At 38.2% G+C, this 22,666-nt stretch overlaps 6 protein-coding genes across 6 annotated transcripts; 1 reads left to right on the forward strand and 5 right to left on the reverse strand.

Moving 5' to 3' along the window:
• Nucleotides 1-345: 345 nt before the first annotated feature.
• Nucleotides 346-2,022, forward strand: PCOAH_00006690 (Uncharacterized protein; the record flags this gene model as incomplete). Its single annotated transcript, XM_020057479.1, has 1 exon — nucleotides 346-2,022. One exon carries the CDS (start codon nucleotides 346-348, stop codon nucleotides 2,020-2,022), a length of 1,677 nt encoding a protein of 558 aa, XP_019913231.1.
• An 865-nt stretch (nucleotides 2,023-2,887) lies between these two features.
• On the reverse strand, nucleotides 2,888-3,373 carry PCOAH_00006700 (Eukaryotic translation initiation factor 5A; the record flags this gene model as incomplete). Its single annotated transcript, XM_020057480.1, has 1 exon — nucleotides 2,888-3,373. One exon carries the CDS (start codon nucleotides 3,371-3,373, stop codon nucleotides 2,888-2,890), a length of 486 nt encoding a protein of 161 aa, XP_019913292.1.
• A 2,948-nt stretch (nucleotides 3,374-6,321) lies between these two features.
• Nucleotides 6,322-6,611, reverse strand: PCOAH_00006710 (hypothetical protein; the record flags this gene model as incomplete). Its single annotated transcript, XM_020057481.1, has 2 exons — nucleotides 6,322-6,498; nucleotides 6,525-6,611. The coding sequence occupies 2 exons, from the start codon at nucleotides 6,609-6,611 to the stop codon at nucleotides 6,322-6,324; spliced, it is 264 nt and encodes an 87-aa protein (XP_019913188.1).
• Nucleotides 6,612-6,620: 9 nt separating this feature from the next.
• PCOAH_00006720 (SICA antigen) lies at nucleotides 6,621-7,202 on the reverse strand (the record flags this gene model as incomplete). The annotated part of the gene is made up of 2 exons (XM_020057482.1): nucleotides 6,621-6,959; nucleotides 7,191-7,202. 2 exons carry the CDS (start codon nucleotides 7,200-7,202, stop codon nucleotides 6,621-6,623), a joined length of 351 nt encoding a protein of 116 aa, XP_019913093.1.
• A 96-nt stretch (nucleotides 7,203-7,298) lies between these two features.
• PCOAH_00006730 (hypothetical protein) lies at nucleotides 7,299-8,016 on the reverse strand (the record flags this gene model as incomplete). The annotated part of the gene is made up of 2 exons (XM_020057483.1): nucleotides 7,299-7,508; nucleotides 7,801-8,016. 2 exons carry the CDS (start codon nucleotides 8,014-8,016, stop codon nucleotides 7,299-7,301), a joined length of 426 nt encoding a protein of 141 aa, XP_019913350.1.
• A 4,778-nt stretch (nucleotides 8,017-12,794) lies between these two features.
• On the reverse strand, nucleotides 12,795-13,684 carry PCOAH_00006740 (KIR protein; the record flags this gene model as incomplete). The annotated part of the gene is made up of 2 exons (XM_020057484.1): nucleotides 12,795-13,604; nucleotides 13,670-13,684. The coding sequence occupies 2 exons, from the start codon at nucleotides 13,682-13,684 to the stop codon at nucleotides 12,795-12,797; spliced, it is 825 nt and encodes a 274-aa protein (XP_019913339.1).
• Nucleotides 13,685-22,666: the final 8,982 nt, after the last annotated feature.

Raw genomic sequence — 22,666 nt, forward strand, 5'->3', positions numbered from 1 at the left:
TCGGCGCTGCTTCAGTTGAGCTACATAAAACACCTGATCCGTGTTTTACTCAATGTCGACTTTTTTTGCGACATTTTTTTTGGGACATTTTTTTCGCGACTTTTCATAACATTTTAGCCAAAATGTTGTCCCTCCCAAAACAAAAGTCTCAAAAAAAATGAAAGTGACGGAAAATGGGACAAGATATAAAATACAACAAAGGGGCGACAAGCAACAAGTGAGCGGAACGAAGGGACAGGCAAGTAGACGCCCGAAGGGGTGACATCACGAACATTCTCCAAACGGAACGAAATATGAAAGGTTCAAAGGACGGGTCTAGATAAAGCAAAGTTTATCCCATCAAACATGATAAGAAAAAAATGGGCCTCCAACGAAAGGGTCGTCAGACCCATCGTCAGCAAAGGATACACCAGTCCATTCAGCATTAAAAATGTAAAACAGTTGAAGGAAGAATTAAAAAATAAAATATACACAAACATATATACTTTTAATACATTATGTGATGGGATATACACCAGTAGAGGGATCTATACAATTACGGGGAGGAGAAACAGCGGGAAAAGTAGCCTGTGTGCACACATTTGTGTGAACCTCTTTTTTAACGACGTGTTGCATTACTTCCACCTGTTTTACTCTGCCTTTTTCGACTTTGTACAATTTTTGGAAAAAAAAAATGTCGAAAATAAATTTTGCCTGCAAACGGCAAATCATCTGCGCCAAGTTGGGACAGAGTTCGCCCTGGGGAATAAAAACTTCGGCGACTTTAAGCAGCTGGTGAGGTACTTTTCCGCGCAGTTCGTCCAGTCACAAGGGGGGAAAAGCAACTGTGACAGTGTCAATGGTGCCTGCTATAGTGGCAGACAAGATGACCAAAAGGGTGAAAAAGGCGAACGTGGTAAACGTGGCAAACATTGCGAACGTGACAAACATGGCGAGCTTGGCGAATGCTACCAGCGCTTCTCCAAACGAAGGACCATCTACCTCGACCTGGATAACAGCTTCTACATCGAGAGGTACAGAAACATGATCCAGGCCTCGCTCGAAAAAATAAAAAAACTAATGAACACGTATAAGGAATTTTGCTCTGAAAAAAAATGCTCCCTCTTCCTGCTACTACTAGAGGGCGACAGAGAAATAAAGGACTTCCTCTCACCGCTACGAATGAAATACAACACAACATATGACCCCCTCATGCACACATTTAATCACCACTTGGACAGGTACATTAACTGTATCACCTTCTCAGATGTGTACAAAAATTTCCAACTTTTAAAAATATTTAATTTTGGCGAACTGGTCAACGTGGTTAATTTTATTAGCAGCGAGTTGCAAAAATGTGAACAGTCATGGAGCAAGCATTTCAGTAGATACGTACCTTCCGACCTAGGTTTACTTGTGGTGGACAATATGAATTACCTACACAGGGGGGGATCCCATGGGAAGAACAAATGGGACAACGAACTAAACCAATTGCTAAAAACCTTGTCTAAATTATCGACAGAAAATAAAGTCTGTGTCCTCCTTACCAACAATGATAACAAATATTTTAAAAAAAAAGAAGAGAGGTTTTTCCATCTCTACTCCAAATATGTCTACAGTCATGTTCTCGTTAAATTTGTCAACGAAAAAAAACTTTCCGAGTTTAACTTTCCTGCCAAGGGGGAAAGAAAAACTAGACGTGGCCACGAGAAAGGGAACCGAAACCGGAACGTACACGTGAATGGCAGCATGATGAAGGACGCAAACTCCTCGCCCAGCGAACAGAGCTTCAACGAACTGTCGGGTAATGCCCACTTGGAAGGCGATGGAAAAGCTACCGATGATGAAGATCCTGCCGATGATGGTGATGATGACGATCTTGGCGATTATTCCAACCAAAGCGATGATGAGGAAGATGCCAAGGATGCCTTCTTCAAAAAAAGATACAACCTCAGGTACATAAAAATAAAAAGGAAGAAACGAAAACCGGAGTTATGCTTCTTCGAGATAAACCAGTTCGGGATCGAGACCATACTGGTCTGAAGCGCGCAGAGGGAGAGGCGCCAGATTGCAACGGTGTGATAGTGCTAACCGTGCTAACTGGGGAGATCAAAACATGGGCAACTCTCTTATGCGCCCACTACTGTGCAGCTGTGCAAACCACAAACGATGAAAATATCTTCCCCATTTGAGCAACTTTTTGCACATAAAACCTTTTTGACCTTTCCGCTTGCCCCTCGCTCGAATATAAGCAGCCGCAAGTGTACCTACACACGTGTGTGTGAAAAAAAACTTTTCCTTTTTTCTGTGCTTTCATACCACATTTTCTGTTTGCTAGCGGAGGAAAGGTACCAGGAATTGATACGTCAAAATAGCAGGGCTATCAACATGGTCCGCCCATCCAGTTGTGTCGCCTGTCCCTACAGTCCGTTGATTGCGTTAAAGAGTTGCGCATGCACATACGTGTGTGTTCCTTTAGCATATTCGTAAGTGGGTGGATTTTTTTTCTGTGGAACAATAACGCACCAATGAATGAGCAGCTAAGATAGTTCGCTCGCTGGCCAATCCGATGCGCTCGACTCTGTTCCGTTCAGCCTGTCCCGCCCGTCCAACCCATGCATCAGGATGACTTTACAAAAAAATAATTTTTTGTATTATCCTTTTTTAAATGTTCGTACAGTTTAATGTATATGCGCATGCTGGTGGGCGAAGAGGTTCAGCATTAAAGTGGGTGCAGCGCAAAGGTACAAAAGTTTCAGCGTAAAAAAGCAAGGCCGCACAGGCAGAAGGGTGTAAATGGTACAGAAGGTATGTAGAGGCGCATGATTAGGCACGCCCAGATGTAGGCCAAAACGAAGGCGCACACGCGCGTGAAGCAAAGGTAGAAAAGAAAGAAATAATCCTAACCCTAAGATGACAACTCCTTAACAGCGATGATCTTCTCCTGGCCACATGCGGACAAAACACTCACTAACACAGACTTGCCGCTATCGAAAAGGGTACGAATCTGCTTGGCCACATCATCTGGGTTTCCATCTGAATCCTTTGGTAAGCTTAAGTCATCCTTGGTCTCTCCATTATCGTATAGTAAAGAAACAAAACCATCCTCCGTTATGTCAATCAACTGCAACTCAGTTCTCTTCACCACAGGTACATCCATATTGTGGGAAGTTGGGCATATATCCTCATACTTTTTTCCAGTAAAAATATCAATGCCTACAATGTGTGCCTTGGCATGACCATGCTTTCCCGTTTTGGACGTTGAATAGTCTACAACCTTGCAAGGATGCTCCTTTAGCATTACGTGTCCGTTCTTCTTTATCGCACCTGCCTGTACAGGGTACGTCTGGGATGCTCCTGCATCAATGTTATCATATGTTTCGTGGTCTGACATTGTCTGAAGAGTGGGGCAAAAAAAAAGGATTTTTTTTTTTTTTTTTTTTTGTTAAAGGAAATAAATATTCTTCTTCAATAGAAGGGGGTACCTACAGCTTAGCATATATAAATGTACGCATATGCATATATATACTTCTATGCGCGTTATTAGGGAGGTTTAAAAAAGTGGCGCCACAATAATGGAGAGGCTAACAAATGGAGTAACAAATTGGGGACACAGATCACCGCAAATTAGCAAACGGTTCAATATTCACAAGATGAACGTAAAATAAAGTAAGCCAAAAAAAGAATTGTATCTCCAACGAAAACTCAGCGTAGCATACGAATATATGTCCCTTTCGTAAAAATGCTTTTCAAAAGCGCAATTACTTTGGAAAACTTTTTTATTTTTTTACTTACTTGTGTTTTGCTTGAAAATGGCTTCAAATTCAATTCTTTATTTATTGAACAGTCAGTAAAAATATGTAACGTTTATATAATAATATGTTTGGCTTAAAATAATTTAAAATAATGCTAATGCGTACAGGAAAATTATGTTTTAGCGAGTTCGCAGCGCTTTTTTTCTCCGTGTTGCTTCAACTTAACACTTTGGATTGGGTTTAAACTGCTTGTAAAAATGCCTTACGGGGTATGCTATTGCATTTGGGTAAAGTTCACTTTGTTTTGTTTCACTGCTGACGACTGGCTTTTGGTAACTATATTTTTGTAACTATTTTGTTAACTACTTTGGTAACTGCTTTTGCGTTGCGTTATTTTGCGTCGGTTATGTTTTTCTTTTTTTTTTTTTTTTTTTTTTTTTTCGCCTCGGTTTCAGTCCATTTCGATCGCTGGGAAAGCTACCTGACTCTAACTCTCTGCGCCCCCTTCCTGCCGACCGGCCAAAAGATAATTTCGCGCTTTTTAAGAAGGCACAGAAGGGTTACCTCGCTTCTGTTAGCAAAGCCGCAATGGCATATATGTTAGCCGTTAATGAGTGCTCTATTTTATTTTTGAACAAATGATAAACACCCCAGGGGTTGCGTTAGGGCACACCATGAATGCAATATTATGCACCATGCGTAATACGCGTATCGTGCGTAAATACGACGGCATACTGCTGCGACGAAAAGGGAAAACGAATGCTTTACCCACTCGTGCGCTTCGGGAACAGGCGCGTGCTTCAGTTGGCCAAAACGAACCCAGGGAAGAAAAACCCAGTTAAAGGAGGGAACAAAAGTGATTTATTTCTGGAGGCAATTTTTACCACAGCACGACTGGGAACATACGTGAGCACAACTTGGTGCGTTCCTGCATACGCGGCGTTATGCAAAAGGTGGCAAAATTCTGTTCACTACCGAGCAGGTATTTCGCCTTTTTCCACGGGGAGGCCACTCCAAATGTGAATGTTTCCTTCGTATGCAATTATCTAGGAGACTCTATACCTTTGCAATATGCCTTAACAATGTGCGTTTCTTTGGGGATTGTTGTACATGTCACCATGCTGGCAGCTGCCTCTAATGAGTGCTTGGAGGGATACCGCCATTTTGGAAGGGCATATACCAGGGTTGGTAACAATAGTAGGAACGGCGAAGTGCCAAGCGGAGGTGGTGGTAGTGATTGGGGGGGGAAGTCTTACAGCTCTCCCCAAAAGGAAGTTACAAAATAGTGAACATATTTCAAAATTGCTGCCCCATATTTTGTATCCTGCACGAGGAAACTAAAGAACTATATTTTCTTTTTCTTCTTTTTTTTTTTTGAGCCCCCCCATCGCCATTTCAATGTTCACCTCGTAGCAGCAATACGTACGTTACAGACAGATATGTAACTACACACCCCGGGGAAAATCAAATGGCACCTTTTCATCCCACCGCGAGCTCCTTACCCTTTTCTTTACAAAATCGGGGTCTCCGTTGGTCTTTTCTTTCGCCCTAATAAATATGCGCCCCGTTTGCCTGAACAATTAACCTGTCAATTCTCGCCCCATTATTTACGGAACACAAATGGTAGGCTAATTAATCTATCGCGCTCCACAGAGTGATTGTCACTGAAGGACGAACTTGTCCAAGCTGAGATGCATAAAAAGGTTGCAAAAAAAAAAAAAAAAAAAAAAAAAGTTTATTTAATCGATCATTCCTGTATGGCCAATTCGGCTGTAAAGGAACTCCTTTTTTGCGTCTCCCCTATAGGAGTGGATGATGTGCTCCTTTATATAGCAACGTTGAAGTACAAATGAGTTATTCAATTTGCGTCCCTCTTTGTTTTCAAGGATGGGACTTCTTTTTCGATTGTCCCTCCATATATATAACACAGAAGAGACTTTCACCAGAATGGCGGCGATGCTATCGGGGTGTTGTGTGTACCACCCAACTGCGCTTTAGCAATGAAGCACGTCGCAACTTGGGGTGTTCGCCTCAACGGACATGTGGCTGGGCCGAACGACACAAAATTGGGGCAGCTCTATTTTCACCTCCATTCTTCAGACCCACTCTGCATGAAAAGTTACATAATATGCATACAAAAAAAAAAAAAAAAAAAAAAGAAGAAAAAAAATTTGCTATGTTGTACCTCTTTTTTTTAAGCGTGCATTTTTTGCGTTTTGCATTTTTCCTTTTTTTGAACTAGTTCCTTTTTTTAGCGGAACGTCACTGATGGATGGTATGCCCGCATTACATGCTCACAGAAAAAAAAAAAAAAAAAAAAAAAAGGAAGGTGCTGATCTCCTTAAAAAAGTGCTTATGTATTTTAAAAAACAAAAAAAAAAATTTATGAAGTCAAAATTTTTTTAACAAAATGAATAAGCATTTTTTAATTCTTCAATTAAGAAGAAATTTTAACAAACAAATAAAAATAAAGTGGGGAAGAAAATTTTTTTTTTTTCACTTCCACTTATATGCCTTACACATGAACACGTAATCAATTTTATACACAAAACAAACAAAAAAAAAAAAAAAAAAAAAAATATTTTTACTACACCCTAAAGCCGGAACCCTGAACTTGCAACCTGCTCCTTAGGAACACTTCGCTTTGGAATATCTTCCTTAGGAAGAAAGTCTTCCATCCTAAACCCGGAATCTGAACATGCAATCTGTTCCTTAGGAACATCAACCATAGAAACTTGCTCCCTAGGAACAAAGTCTTCCTTCCCTAAACCCGGAATATGCACATGGAACCTCTTCCTTAGGAACCTCTTCCTTAGAAACAAAGTCTTCCTTCCCTAAATCCGGAATCTGAACTTGGAACTTGTTCCTTAGGAACATTTTCTCCTTTTATGAACTTAGAACCCATAAATTCTTGAACCAAAATTTCAAAAAGTCTTCCTGTACCAGTTTGGTGTCCCCTTTTTGACATTCGTCTAAGACTTCTAAATGAATATCAATAACAGTGCGGCGACGTACACCACCACGACGACCGGCACGGCGATCAACGCACCGTTTGTTCCTCCTTTTTATAGGCGTAGAACGAGGTTTGCGTTCCTTTACTATGGTATATGCATGTGGATCACCATCCTGGTCCACATGATCAAGAAGTTGTCCTTCCACAGTTGGACCACGTACTTGATAAGCTCTTCGGTAACGCCGTCTTAGCTTAACAAGCATTCCAAAGTACTAAAGAAAAGAAGAAAAAAAAAAGGAGAAAATGTTTCTTTAATAAGGGTGTGCAATGTTTGTTCAGGCAACAGAAATTACTACTTCACACCCTAAAATGCGAAATCCCACACAGACACACCCTAAAATGCGAAATCCTACACACACAATCCTTAAAATGTGTAATCCTACAAAAACACTCTAAAATGTGAAATGCTACATATACACCCCCTAAAATGTGAAATCCTACACTCCTTTATTCATTCACATCTTTCTTTTTCCTTTTTTTTGTTTCTTTTTTTTTTTCCTCTTCGTCCTTTTTTTTTCTTCTTCATTTCTTTTAAAGAAGAAGGGAGGAATTTATCTAATATAAGGGACAGAATATAATGTGGTAGAACCATCTCCTGCTGTGGAATTTGCTGTCGAAAGTTCAGTTGAATATTCTGTAGATGTTTCGTCGTCTGTTAAGTTGTCGATTCTTTGTCTGATGGTGGATCTTTTTTTCCTTTTATTGTTATTTCTGCTGCTGCCTCCAAAGAAGTTTTTTAGTCCAGAAGGTAGAAGATCATACTATGAAAGGAGGAGGACGGTAGGAACATGTATATATATCCATATATATATATACATACACGCAGCTTGTACTATATTTTCATTTTAAATAACAATACATAATAGGGAGCATTATTATTTATATATTCAATTATAACTGTTGCACTTACTTTATATAGGAGGAAACCAAGTGCCGGTAGAGCTATTGTTGCAGCGGCACCAGCAGCACCACCAATAGTGGTGGTGGTACTGTCCATTCCTTCAGAGGAAACCAAAGTAGCTGGCGATACTCCCGTCATTGCTGGTGGTCCACCGGCCGGCAATGGTAATTGTGGAGGTTGAGGTTGCTGTTGTTGCTGTTGTTGATGTTGTTGTTGTTGCTGCAGTTGAGAACCAGCCCCCTCTGCTCCTTCTGCTTTTTTCCCTTGATTTTGAGCACCTTCAGCCTTTTTTCCTTGGTTTTGTGCACCTTCGGTTTTTTTTCCTTGGTTTTGAGCACCTTCCACCTTCCTTGAAACAGATTCCTCATCTAAAAAATGAAGTAAAAGAAGGAGAGACTTGTTGTTTTTTTTAATGTAATAAACAAAGGTTTATACCAAAAATGTTTTAGGTGCGAATAATACATCTCCTCCCCCATTTTTAAACTTCCCCCTTCTTATCACACAGAAAGTTAACAATATTCAGGAATCAAATTCCCCAGGGGGACATGTTTCCCTTTCCTTCTTCAACCATCCCATTCCTTCCCTTCCTACCACCTACTACCACCCCTAACACAACCTTCCTTCCACCGTACCACCTAACAAACCATCCTTCCACCTTGCACCCCTACAACCCACCTACCACCCCTAACACTATTCCATACTAACACTATAACCACCACCGATTTAACAACCTTAATACTACCACCCTACCACAAACCTAACAATTTTCCCTTCCACCTTTCACCGCCCTACCACTAACAACCTTCTTTCCACCTTACCACCTAACAACCTTCCTTCCACCCCTAACCCATATTATGACACCATGAACCCCTGAACCCTAAACCCTTAAGTGTGAAATCTAACACTTACTTTCTTCCCCATTCACATCCTTACAAACTCTCTTACTTCAAACCTACTTCCATCCACTGCCTTATTCACTCTCCCTCCTATTTCCCCCCTCTCCTCTTTACATTTTATTCTTTTCCTTTTCTATTCTTCCCTCTCTTTTCATTTCTTTTATTTTTAGTTTATTCCCTTCGCTCTATTTTGTGTAATAGTATATGTATTTCTAAATTATACATTTGGGTTATACATATTATTTGTTATTATAGATATCTGTTATTATGTGTTCCCTTCATTTGACCTCCCTTCGCTTCCCTTTCTTCGTTCTATTTGTCTTACCTACTACTTCCTCCCCGTCAGATTGTGCCCTACGTCCGAGGTCCTGAGGGCATGTTAGTTCCTTCGGTTCCTGATATTCTTTCTTCTGACTGTTCTTTTTATATTTGTCACAATATGGTTCTCCGGAAGTGCTTGCGCAATTTGAGGTTAACTGCTTATGTGCTGTTTGGGCTGCCGTGAAGGAACTCTTCCATTTGTGAGTATTGTAATATTTCTGACACTCCCCTCCATTTTGTATTTTTTTATGGTTATAGTACCAATCGAATACGTCCTTAGCCTTTTCGAACTTCACTTTGTTAATACCATCGTATATATTAGTGCACGTACATTTATACATGGAATCTTGCAGTTTCTCATAAATTAACTTCATGACCGGTGAAAACTCCGAATCCTGACGCAATTTCTGCTTTATTATTTTATCACCTAACCAATAAAAGAAAAAATTATAACGGTCACTACTGGACAAAGTAACGAACTCCTCCCTCCCTGTCCCTCTACATGTTAAACAATAGTTTTGCACAATTTTATTGGGCAGGTCCATATCATAAATTCTGTATGATCGTAATGAATTTTTCAGTTGTGCTTCTAGTGTTCTATTGTTGCCTGTGCTTCCGTTGAGTTCACAACTTGTTTTCCTTACTCCTTGGTCTAATGCATCGTATATTTTTTGTGAAGGTAATGTACTTGTGTCCCCGTTCCCCTAAAAAAATATAGAATTGAACAGGAGGAAGTGAAATATATACATAGATGTGAATATATTATCACGTGTACATTACTTATATATTTTTATTACGTTACGTATGCAGTATTGTATTTATAATATGCATAAAATTTCAAATAAGGGAAATAACCTGTGGTTTTTCTGCAGCAGGGCAGTCTAATTGCAGTGGTGGCTCATATTTTACCTTCTTCTCACTTCGTCCCTTAAATTCCTCACAATATGGTTCTCCGCCACTGTTTCCGCAATCTCCACTTAATGTTGTATATGTTGATAGGGCTTTTTGGAAGGGGGCATCACACTTTTCATTATTATTGCAATACCAGCTACACTCTTCTCTATTGTTTAATTTACTATAGTTATAGTACCAGTCATGTAGTATTTTAGCCTGTGGAAACCTGCCTTCGGTAATACTAGAGTATATCTTAGTACATGTACACTCGAAACCGGATTCCTTCAGGCCTTTGTAAATTGCATCCATAATCATTGAGATAATGCTCCCTTTCTTAAATTTTTCCATTATTTGACTACCCAACCAATAATAAAAAAAATTATAACGATCATTATCGGACAAAGTGTCACCCGCTCCCCTCCCTTTCCCATCACATGCGTAACAGTAGTTCTGTACAATTTTTTCGATAAAATTCGGATCAGTAATACTGAACATCCTTAATGATTCTTTCACTTTCTGTTCCAGAGCATTACGTTTCTGCTGTTGCCCCGAGGATGTACAACCTTTTATTCCCCTTTCGAATTCAGCATACATTTCTTTTGAGGGTAATGTAACTGTATCTGCCTCTTCCTTCCCCTAAACAAAATATATAGAATTGAAATATGTGTGTGTATACATGTCCATACATATCCATACATTTTCATTATTATTATATGATATACACGTGGAACATTATATATGTGTGTGTACACATACACATATACTACTTTCTATATATATACACATTTTTAATAATGGAATGAACTTTGTATTATTTCCTTTTTACCATTGTTAAGATGTGTATATATTATTCTTCCTATGTATATATAATTAATTTATGTTAAAGATAGTGTTCATGTGATCATGTAGTTTGGAAATGCATATCAGAGTTCTAATTGATTTATGATGATTATGAAATGTGTAGGTATTGAATTTTTATTTTTTCGAATCCCTCACAGTACACACTGTTCAATTTATCAAAAAATGATAATCCACCATCCACATGCATTGAAATCATCATGTGAATAATTAAAATAAAAATGGCAATGAACACACACAGGAGATAACAAAGTAAAAAAAGTAAAGAACGAGCTCTACTCCCCTCCTCCTCCCCTTTACTACTTTCCTATTTATTATATTACTGAATTCTGCACGATTCAGTATAAGAATATAATGCAGCATACAACCTTTTTTTCCAATTCATGATCATTCAACAATAATAATTATTCCCTTTCATCCTTTCTGAGTTCAGTACACTACAAATGAACTCATTCAAACATGAGGTGTGTATATCATATTATATAAGCTTCCCTTTCCCTTTTAGTGCACGTACAAGATCCTTATATTTAATTACAGCTTCCCTTCTTTTTCCTTCCATCCTAATATTCACAACCTGCATATTTTTATTTATATGTGTGATGTGCACATTACATTATGCGAGCTACGTCCTTTCCCCCCCTTCTAATACATGTTATACATTTAAGGTTACATGTTCCTCATTCTTCCTTTCTTATCTTCCTCTATTCTTTTAATCCTTTTTTTTTCTCTTTCATTTCATTCTTTCTTTCATTCCTTCTTTCTCTCTTCTTTTTTTTTTTTTTTTTCTTCATAAATCCCTCAACAATTAAGTAGCAGGCAATATTGTTGTTCGTATACCCCGAAACCCGGAACCCTAAACCCCGAATCCTGAACTCTTTTTTTTTTCTTTTTTCTTTTTTTTCTTTTTAACTTCCCTATGCCCATACGTTTATTCCTATTTCTAACTTAATTATATATTTGCACATATAATTATCTTATATATATTTGTGTAGTGCACTAGTGTTACTTGAAAAGTTTTGAGCAGTGTGTATTGTTGCGAGAAGAGTACAAATTTCATATTCATAATCATCATAGCACGGAGGGCACACATATATATTATGTATGAACATATATGGAAGGAAGGAACAGCACACAACAACTTCCAATAAAAAGTGTATTATATGTATACATAAGAAAATATACACCTATGTGAACAATGTCACAAGTAACAACAACTTTGAAGAAGGATAGAGTGTTAGGGGTGGAAGAAAGGAGGAGGAGGAGGTTATTTCCTTCCACCCCTAACAACCCACCTACCACCTAACAACCCACCTACCACCTAACAACCCACCTACCACCTAACAACCCACCTACCACCTAACAACCCACCTACCACCTAACAACCCACCTACCACCTAACAACCCACCTACCACCTAACAACCCACCTACCACCTAACAACCCACCAACCACACCTAATAACCTTCGTTCCACCACACTAAAAACCCACCCTACCACCTAACAAATTTCCTTCCACCCTACCACCCTAACAGCACCTTCACTCTCACACCCTTAAACATTATATCCTACACCTCAAACATTTAACCGTGAGAGTGAAACTCTTAACCCAGAACCACAATTCTCCTTCTTTCATATTATATGGTTACTGTGGAAGTGTACTTATAACAGTAAATTATTATACTTCTAGGGGGGCATATTGTATACTATTTATAATTTGTAGGAACGTTGTACGTTACTTATTATTTCGAAGACATTACATGTTGCGTATGATAAATAGAAGTGGGCACTACATATAATGTTACATGTGATGATAACTGATATTTGCTCTTTGTTTGTTTCCATTATTATTTGTCCCTCTTGTGCGTGGATCATTGTATACGGTAGAGTTATCCGTTGTTGACAAGTCTACTATTGTGGAGGTATCCGTTGAATATTCTGTTAACGTGTGTTCAGTTAACGTATCAAAGTTGTGTTGGGATGATTTCTTCCTTCTGTTCTTATGAGTGTTACGCACCCCAGAGAATAGTGAGGTATACTAAAATAAAGAAGAGGGAACGAAGAAAAGGATGAAAATGGTAGCGTGTATGCCATATACGCATGGTGCACCCTATATTTTAACTCTCCTATGCATGCAAAATAATATTCATCAATAATATATTATATATATACTACTTTTAATTATAGTTGTGTAGTTACCTTATATAGAAAGAATGCAACAGTGCCAAGTCCTGCAATGGTGGCGGCTGCACCAGATATAGCAGGGGTCATTTTGGTGTTGGTGGTTTCTATAGGGTCTGAACCACTTGAAGAGGATGGTTCCACTTGAGGTGATAACTCCTCCTCTGGTTTATGCTTTGCCATTTTTTCCAGTTTACACTTTAAGTCTAACTTGTTCCTACTCTTATATTGGGGATACCACCCTTCAAACTTCTTACACCATTCAAAAGTACTATTTCCTTCCTGCTTACACTCCGCACTCATAACTTTATAAGCATACCGTACTTTTCTTAAATATGTGCTATATTTTGTAGGACACGTTACCCCCTTACCCCTCAACTCCGGTCTTATAAAATCTTTGTCCTTCTGATAATCGAACATTCTTCTGTAAGCTGCAAATACTTCTTTTTTTGTCGGAGTGTAAGGGAATTCACACTTACTTTCCTTCTGACCGTCGAACACATCATTCCTACATTTCTCCATAGTTGTCTTGAATTTTGTGTCCTCCATATTTCTCGATAACATTTTACCCACCCAAAAATAGAGGTAATCGCACCACTCTTCACTGTTACGTTTCTTTTCTTCCACTTCATTTATATGGCAAAATGCCCCCATAATTTTATTTACAGTAGTACCATTATTTGTAATATGCGTTCCTAATTTAGCCTTCACTCCACTTTTGCACTCTGTATCTCCACCATTTTCGGATTTTTCCTTTAATTCACTATACTTTTCCCTTGAGGGTAATTGACTTAAAGCTAGATTCCCTTCCTATAAATATAAATATAATTGAGCAGAATATGTACATATATATGCATTTTTCCATGTACTTTTACCTTGTATTTACACATACTACTTTCTTTACATGTGACGGATAAAAAAATATTATATGTACACATATATATTTGTGTATTAAATTATTCAATTCTGAACACAGGAAGGAGTGCCTAAGGAAGGAAGTAACCTTCATAAGGAGGAACGTTGTTCCCTCCCCTTCCTTCACTTAGGAAGTACGTTCCTTCCTTAGACCCTTCATTCCTTCCACCAACCTAACACAACCTTCCTTCCACCAACCTAACACAACCTTCCTTCCACGAACCAACATAACATCCTTCCTTCCACCACCCTACCACATAACAACATTTCTTCCACCTACCACCCGTAACAACATCTTCCTTCCACCAGCCACCGTAACAATCTTCCTTCCACCTCCTTAGACCCTTGCCTTTCCTTCCTCAGACCCTCCATCCTTCCTCTTTCCTTAGACCTCCTCCCCTGCCTCCTTCTAAGGAAGGTTGTTCCTTTCCTTTCCTTCAGGAAGGAATTGTTGTTCCCTTTCATTTCCTTCCTTCTCCTTCCTTCTAAGGAAGATTTCCTTCCTCCCTCCTTCCTAAGGAAGGTTACCTTACCTCCCTCCTTCTAAGGAAGGTTACCTTACCTCCCTCCTTCTAAGGAAGGTTGTTCCCTTCCTTCTTTCTATGGAAGGTAATGTTCCCTTTCCTTTCCTCCAGAAAGAATGTTGGTCCCTTTCCTCTGCGAAGTTATTCCATTCCTCAAGGAGGAAGGAATGTTGTTCCCTTCCTTAAGGAGAAGGCAATGTTCCTTCCCCTTCATTCCTAAGGAAGGTTACTTCCTTTCTTCCTGAAGGAAAGGAACTGAAGAGAAGGGAAGTGTGAAGGAGAGGGAGAAAGGAAACCAACCCTTCCTTCCATGTTCCCTTCCTCACCCCACTATATTTCCTTCCTCCTTTTCTTTACTCCCCCACCCTTTTTCTGCCCTTACCTCCTCGTCGTCCAGGTCGTCTAGGAAGTTGAGGAGGCTGCCTTCCTCTTCTGATAGTTCGTCGTCGTCTTGTTCGTCTTCTGATACGACTACTTCTTTAGACACTGCTGCACATGCTAATGGCTTTGATTCCCCTCCGTTTTGAAAATATGTGTCATATTTTTCCATGAATATCTTACAATTATGATTCCCCCCACAAATATCATCCTTCCTTCCATATGCTTTTTTAGCAGCCTCCCAGTGTTCTTTATATTTTGGCCAACAAGATTCTGGATTTCTTTCCTTCAACTGTTTTAAATTTTCATAATTATAACCGAAATCAAATAGTTGTTTAGCCCATCCGAAATAGGTGTCAATAATATTTGGGTATAAATTATTGCAATCTTTTATAGGTGCGTGTTTCTGTAGCTTTTGGTAAATTATACTCATGGCAGCCGAGAAGAGTTTATGATTCAATTTTCCATTTATTTTGTCACCAATCCAGTAGTATAAAAAGTCACAGGGGTTATAGTTACCCGCCACCTTTTCTACTGTTATGCTATTCGTTCGGCACCAAGCATTGACAATGTCTTTGTGCGAATTACTTTGAATTCCGCGTTGGTACCAGTCACCGTAAACATCTACTACTATTCCATCCCTCCTCTGTCCTCCATTCTGTGTACAATAATCCTTATCACTCACCTCGAACTGCTTATATACTAATTCTGAGGGTAACTTACCCGTACTAGTCACCTAAAGGTAGAATTGAACATGGAAAAGCGAAGCATGCAAGTGAAGTGGAATATGTATGTAAATGTATGTGTTCCTATATGTACTTCGTCCATATTCTTTTTACATTGCATACAAAGAGTATTATGTGTATTTATAATATTTATTTATCCTAAATAAAAAAAAGAGCAATGTGTGTGTACCGGTTCTGGTGCCATTTTTTAACAATTGTGTATTTTTCCTCCTTTCCATAAAGTACAGTTCTTTCCTTCCCTAGAGAAAAAATTTTTGCATCATGTCCATCCGCCCAAAGAAATATTCCACAACACCCCTTCCCTTTGTATTCCCCCTATACTTCTGTTCTATGTGTGAGTTTCTATATTCTTACATTACTCCTCACTACTTCAATTTCCTCCATCCCTGCACAAAATTCAATTTTTTTTTCCCTCATCAAAATAAAAAAATTATAAATTGAGTAGCTAATTTCTGAAAATAATCCACACCTAAATTTTTCTATTCAAAATTACTATCATAGCGCATGTACTACTAATGCAAATATTAAACAGTTCACTACCTCCATACACCTTCCTCCTTTTTATTCATAAGTCATTATTTCCTCACTGTGCTAAATTCTGCATACACTATCATATTATTCCTTTTTTCCCTCTACCTTCTCATTTTCGTTTTCTACAATATAATATTTACCCCTAACCCCCCTCTAAGGCAAAAATCATAAAATTGCGTTATTTCGACCCTTAGAGAAAAATATTACACACCCCACATAGATCATACCAGAAGTTATTTCATACATAGTGTATGCACATTCATAATTTCATTCCACATATATTCAGCATTTTTTTCCTTCCTCTCCTTCATTCTAATTATACATTATATATTGTATAATAATGCACTCTTCCCTCTCAATTTTCCGTCCTAACAGAATTTAGGGATACGTGTGTAGAATTAGCATTCCGGATTTAGGGCATAGCGCTCAGGATACCAGGTTTAGGGCATAGAGCTCAGGATACCAGGTTTAGGGCATAGCGTTTAGGATTCCCGCTTTAGAGCTCAGCGATCAGGACTCCGAGTTTAGGGCTGAGGTTTCAGGATTTAGTTTTCAAGATTTAGCGTTCAGGGTTCAGGTTTTAGGGTTTATGCTTGTGGTTCCAGCGTTAAGGGTTTCAGATTTCAGCGTTCAGGGTTTAGGGTTCAGGGTTTAACGATCAGGATTTAGGGCTTTGGATGTTTGGTTTTAGTGTTCAGAGTTTAGGGTTCAGGGCTTTGTCTTTAGGGTTTAGGTTACACTTATTGGGGCTTAGGGCATACGTTTTAGGTTTCAGATTTCAGGGTTTAGAGATTAGGATTCAGTGTTTGGGGTTCAGGGCTTTGGCTTTAGGGTTTAGGTTACACTCATTGGGGCTTAGGGCTTACGTTTTAGTTTTCAGATTTCAGGGTTTAGAGATTAGGGTTCAGTGTTCGGGGTTCAGGGTTTTGGGTTCAGGGTTTAGGGTTTAGGGCTTAGGGTTTAGGACCTGGGTTCATGTTTCAGGATTTAGTGTTTAGGGTCAGGGATAATAGTTTAAGGCTTATGGTTCAGGGTTTAGTGTTTAGGGTTCAGGGATTATAGTTTAAGTCATAGGGTTCATGGTTCTGTTTTTAGTATTTCATCGTTAAGTGTTCAGAATTTAGGTATTGCGGTTTAGCGTGTGTGCGCTGCGGTTCATGGCGTAGGTTAATTTACCTGAGGATCCATTACACAAAAACGTTATCTTAAATAAGGAAATCCGCGAACAATGAAACATGCACTGTCGCATATGAACCCTAAACCCCGAGTTCTAAACCCTGATCCCTTAAAGCCTGAAACCTAGACCCTAAACCCTGATCCCTTAAAGCCTGAAACCTAGACCCTAAACCCTGATCCCTTAAAGCCTGAAACCTAGACCCTAAACCCTGAGCCCTATACCCTAAACCCTAAACCCTGAACGCTGAAATCTGAAACCCTTAACGCTGAAACCAGAAGCATAAACCCTAAAACCTGAACCCTGAACCCTGAGCGGCTTCATTGTGTGAAACATGAGCAGAGAGGGGGGAAGAAAAGATGCGCACTAATATGCAAAGTGTAATATGATTATAGAAAGACGGGGGTTAGTTAATTTAGTATAATGGAAATTATATTTATAAATAAACTATGAGTAATATAACTATCGGAAGGAAGAAAAGAGGATGAGGTGTAAAATGAGTTGTTGAATATAGCATAGATTAAGAGAAATAGAAGGGAAGGTGAAATCAAATAGTATAATATATATATTATGTTTAAGATGTTTATAATATAATTATAGTTCAAGGAAGGAATGGGCATGTTAGTGGTATTTTTTATAACGAAGTGATCTTATGGATGAGAAATGTGCTGCTAGATGAGGAATGTGATATTATAAGAGGAATGTATGCTTACAGACCTAGAGAAACAGTATTTTCATTCTCTCTTTTGAACACAAAAATATGATCATAATATGAGTACATAATATATATATATATCTTTCTTTGTGTATTTATGTACTCCCCTTCTTTTTTTTTCTTTCTCTCTATATACTTGTGCTATACTTGTATTCTATTTGTATTGGGAGTGCATACTTTTTTTCATTAAATGTGGATAAAGGAATGTACACATTCTAAGAAGGGGAAGAGAGAGTGCTTCTTCTTTTCTGTTTGAATTATGCTGCATCTACTAATATTTTTGAATTAGCTTCCTTAGTAAGAGTTAAACATAAATTAAGAGTACATTCTGACAAATTTAGCCAGCGGAACAGAAGTGTGCTTTTGCACATAGTAAAAGAAATATGTGAATAATAATAATAATGTCATATTCCCAAACGAACAACCAAATAAGATACAATACACAGTATGTACACAGAATGTGTGCAGGCAACAATATAATAATACATAGATACACAGTAAACAATGTGTTTGATTCCTTTCTTCATTATTGCGTAATATCCTGTATGTTCGTTCCTACCATCCTTTCCTTAATTATACATACATGTGGTCATTTGGCACATGTGTTGAGGTACATTACTACTATTATTGAGGAATGAAGGAATATTTGTTATTTAAGAATAAAAATTTAACATTGGGGGGCATAGAATAAGGCAAAATTTTTACACATTTATTATATACCTTGAAAAATTCTAATATAAATTTATTAATTATATACAAGAGTGTACATAAACAATATCACAAATGGAAGAAGCACCAGGAGTACGTTCCATTCCTCCTTTAATATATATGCATATGTATGAAGCATATGGTTTTCTGCGTGCGTCAGAATAAGTGGAAGTAAGGGGGCACATATTTTTTATGTTCACTGAATTTACAGGGGGACCCTCTACGTAAACTGGTCGCGAGACAAATGTATGGCAATTTTAATAAGGGGCCTCAATGTAGCGACCGTGGTTCTTCGCCCCAGAGAACAGTGCGTGAATTGAAAAAGATACTGGACAAATATCCAAGTACTGCACAGTATACGGATAACATAGTTAGGAATTGGTGCAATGTGGGGTTAACTGCAGGAACGGATGGTACCGAGGGGTTTCTGTGCCCCTTCTTCTATTATTGGCTAGGGGATATAATATATAATGATTTGACCGAAAAAAGTTCCTTTAAGGAAGTTATGAGTACAATATATGGAACACTAGGAACATACATCACTCCGTGTAACTATAACGATGCATACAGAAGTACCAGTGAACATAACTTCAAACAAAGAAAAACTGTCTTCGACTATTACCACGATTACCAAACTATAAGAAAAGATTTAAATGACTACAGGTTCGACTGCAAGGAAAAATATGCCAAGTACTTGGATTCCGTTTCCGAGGACTATGAAAAAGTAAAAGCATCCTGCTTAAGGGGAAGTGGTTCCCATGGGGACCAATACTGTACACACATTAATACAATTTTCACTGATGATAACAGTCCAACTGCATTAAAGTCCGAATGTGAAGAAATCAATGAGAAGGATTTTAACTTAATAAAGGAGAATAAACCTCATGTATGGGGGAGATAATTTTCTTCAATTAAAGGTGTATAAAATGCATAATGTACATGTACCATATTTGGTGTACATATGAAATAATGAAATAATCTATTGAGGTCAGTATTTATATGTTTATCCTACTTTACATTTACAGGATCAGGAGGGAAAAGTAGGGAGGACACATTCCTTCTTCTATCGTGAGTTCAATGGAGCTGGAAGTCTCTCTATTCATCCTTCTGTTAAGGCAATTCAGAACGAACTGAACAGACATCATGAAGTTGATAGTGAAAAGGACAAGATCCAGGATGCATGGTGTTTAGTAGCAAATAAAGGGGCAGAAGAAAAGAAGGACCCTTCTTATTGCCAATATTGCAATTTTCTCTATTTTTGGATTGGTGACAAAATATGGACTGCACTGAAGGGTGAAACGCATCACACTACTTTTAAAAACATTATGAGTTTAGTTTGTGGGAAATTGATGGATTTAGTTAATGGTGGTGGTGGTGGTTGTAAAATGGAATGTATGGGTTCTGACACCCCCATTGATAGAACCACTTTCCTTCGCAAGAAAGAAGAATATACCAACACTCAGGACCAAGCGAATGAAAGTAAAAGGAGGTTAACCACACAGCCTCAACATTTGTCCCTGGACGAAGCTGGGCAGGCGCTGGCCCTGCCGGGTGGAACATTTCCACTGTGTTCCTCAGGGCATGCCACTTCCGAAAGTGACCTCACGTGTGTTCCAAATCCACAATTTACGGATTCTTCCTCTACTATTACCACCTCCGGAACTAACACGACTCCTATCGTATCTTCTGCCGCTGCACTACTGGGAATACCAATGGCCACTTTTTTCTTATACAAGGTGATAGTACATAATTATGATTATGACCATTATTCCCCCTACGATTAGAAAAAATAAATATATACATAGAACATAATATATATATATAAGTACATATGCACTTATATATATAGCATATATGTATTACATACATATTCCTTCCACCCACCTCCTTCCCCTCACTTCTACTCCTTTCCTTTTATTTTTAGTATAATCTTCTACCTTCATGGCTACATAACAAATTAGGAGGAGGGAACAGAAGAGGAAGGAGATGGAGATCAACCGGACCCAACTTTGACGACGACACATTAACAGCAGAATATTCAACGGACACATCCACAACAGCACACTTGTCCACAACAACAGATGGAGCATCTACCCTATATGATCGTGGTAGGCTACCAACATCCAGAGGAAGGGGAAGGGCAAATAATAAAAACCAACGAAGGAAGAATATTAGTTATCAAAACATGTAACACACAACATGGAACACATGGAAATGTAACACCTGGATGGTAACATTGAATGTGATGTTCCATCTCTCCGCCTCGGAGGGAGGGTGATATAAATAACCGCTAAAAGCTCATATATAGTTACAAGGTTACAATGGCTTATTCTTCCTCCCTATTTTGCTTCCTTTTTTTTTCGTCTTGTAATTAAATTGTTTACGTTCATTTGTAACCAATATATGTCAAAGGAATTCTTTATTTCATTTTGACTTGTTTGTAAATTTTTTAATTTAAGATTCAAAATGCTTATTTTGTTAGAAAAATTTTCGTTTTTGTAATTTTCTTTGTTTTAATAATTTATATTTTACCTTCTCCCTTAAATTCCAATTATGGATAGTTGAAAAAAGTGCTTCAAAATTGGGCGCGGCGGTCCCCCGAAGGTGCGCAAAAAATAAGTGTGTTCTTACACAAAAAAAAAAAAAAAAAGAAAGGAACTGTGTATACAATTACACAAATTTTTTACCATGTCACACGTGCGTGTGTGTACACGAATAAGAATCAATATTTTAAGGACAAACACTGGCACAACAAAAAAAAAAAAAAGGAAAAAATTAAATTGAATTAATTCATAATATTAAAAAAAAAAAAAAATAATAATAAAGGAAAAAAAAAGAAGAGAAAGAAAAAAAAAAAAAAAAAAAAAAGAAAAAAAGGAAATAGGAAGAAAAAAAAAAGATAAAGCTAGAGCGAAACATGGGTCATCTAAAACAAAAGGATGTTGTGAAACATATGCCCTCGAAAAAGGGCGAAACAGGGGGGAAGTCCTCCCCGTGAGAAAATTTCAAAGGGTGGAAGTCTTTCCCCTTAAAAATATGCAACACGGTGGCCTATTCCAGTCAGAAATATGAAGCAGTGGAATATACCCCCCAAAAAAAAAGATGTAAAACGGTGAATTTTTCATCAGCTTAGAAAATGGCTACCCCAGACACACATCATCAAATGGACTAGCCATTGCAGGTGCAGGCGCGCACCTCCCATGTTGGGAATAAATAACGAATGCATTACAATTAACAATAATGAAAACATTAGTAATAATACCATTGGTAATGCTACTAGTGGTGGCACCAGCCATGCCACGAGACGCACTCCTAATCAGAGCATGAACAACCAAAGGATGATATATTTTCAAGAAAAATGAAGCTCGCTCCGCAAACTTCTCAAACGCCTCAATGGTATACGTTATTCACAAACTCACTCATGTTATTTTCCTTGCTATTATAAATATCGTCCTTCTTATAAATCACCGTTGCTTGCTCATCGTAATCAATAACTACCGGTTCGTAAATATGCATCAACTTGTACTTCATGTTTTTATAAACCAGGATTTTATTTTTTAAATTTTCATAATAAAATTTCGCATTCATGTTGTAATTATTGATAATGTCTGCTATGTCCTTTTCGTATTTTTCCCTACTTTCATCCGACAATTTTTTGCATTTATTTTCGCCCTGCAGATTATCTTTTTTCTTTTTTCTACTCTCCTGATGCATGGCGTCCTTCTTCGATGTGCTTTGTGCCCCTTCTTGGGGACTACTGCGTTCACTAATATTTCCGCCACTGCTGCTGACCATATTGCCATTTTTGACTGTTGCCGCCAAATTGGTCTTTTCTCCTTTAACGGTTTTGCCCCTTTCATTTTTCTCACTTGTGGGAGAATTGTCGTGCTTGTTGATTTGTTTGTCTCTGTCAGAAATGGTCCCTTTCTTGGGAGATTTTTCCTCCAAATTGGCTCTCTTTCCCTTTTTCGTTTTGTTCATTGAGGCATCTTTATGCGACTTTGTCTTCGTGCCATCCATGTGCCACATATATTTACGGAATATCGCGAAACCATCCCGATGTATAGTTCCCTTTCGCATATGTTGTCGTAAAACCTTTCAAATGAGTCACGCTTAATTATGCTGTCTTAAAAAAAAGGCCAACAGGATTTTACAGTCCATGTATTTCCAACTGGCAAAGT

The sequence above is a fragment of the Plasmodium coatneyi genome, chromosome 4 (assembly GCF_001680005.1).
Source record: "Plasmodium coatneyi strain Hackeri chromosome 4, complete sequence".
NCBI classification, from domain to species: Eukaryota; Apicomplexa; class Aconoidasida; order Haemosporida; family Plasmodiidae; genus Plasmodium; species Plasmodium coatneyi.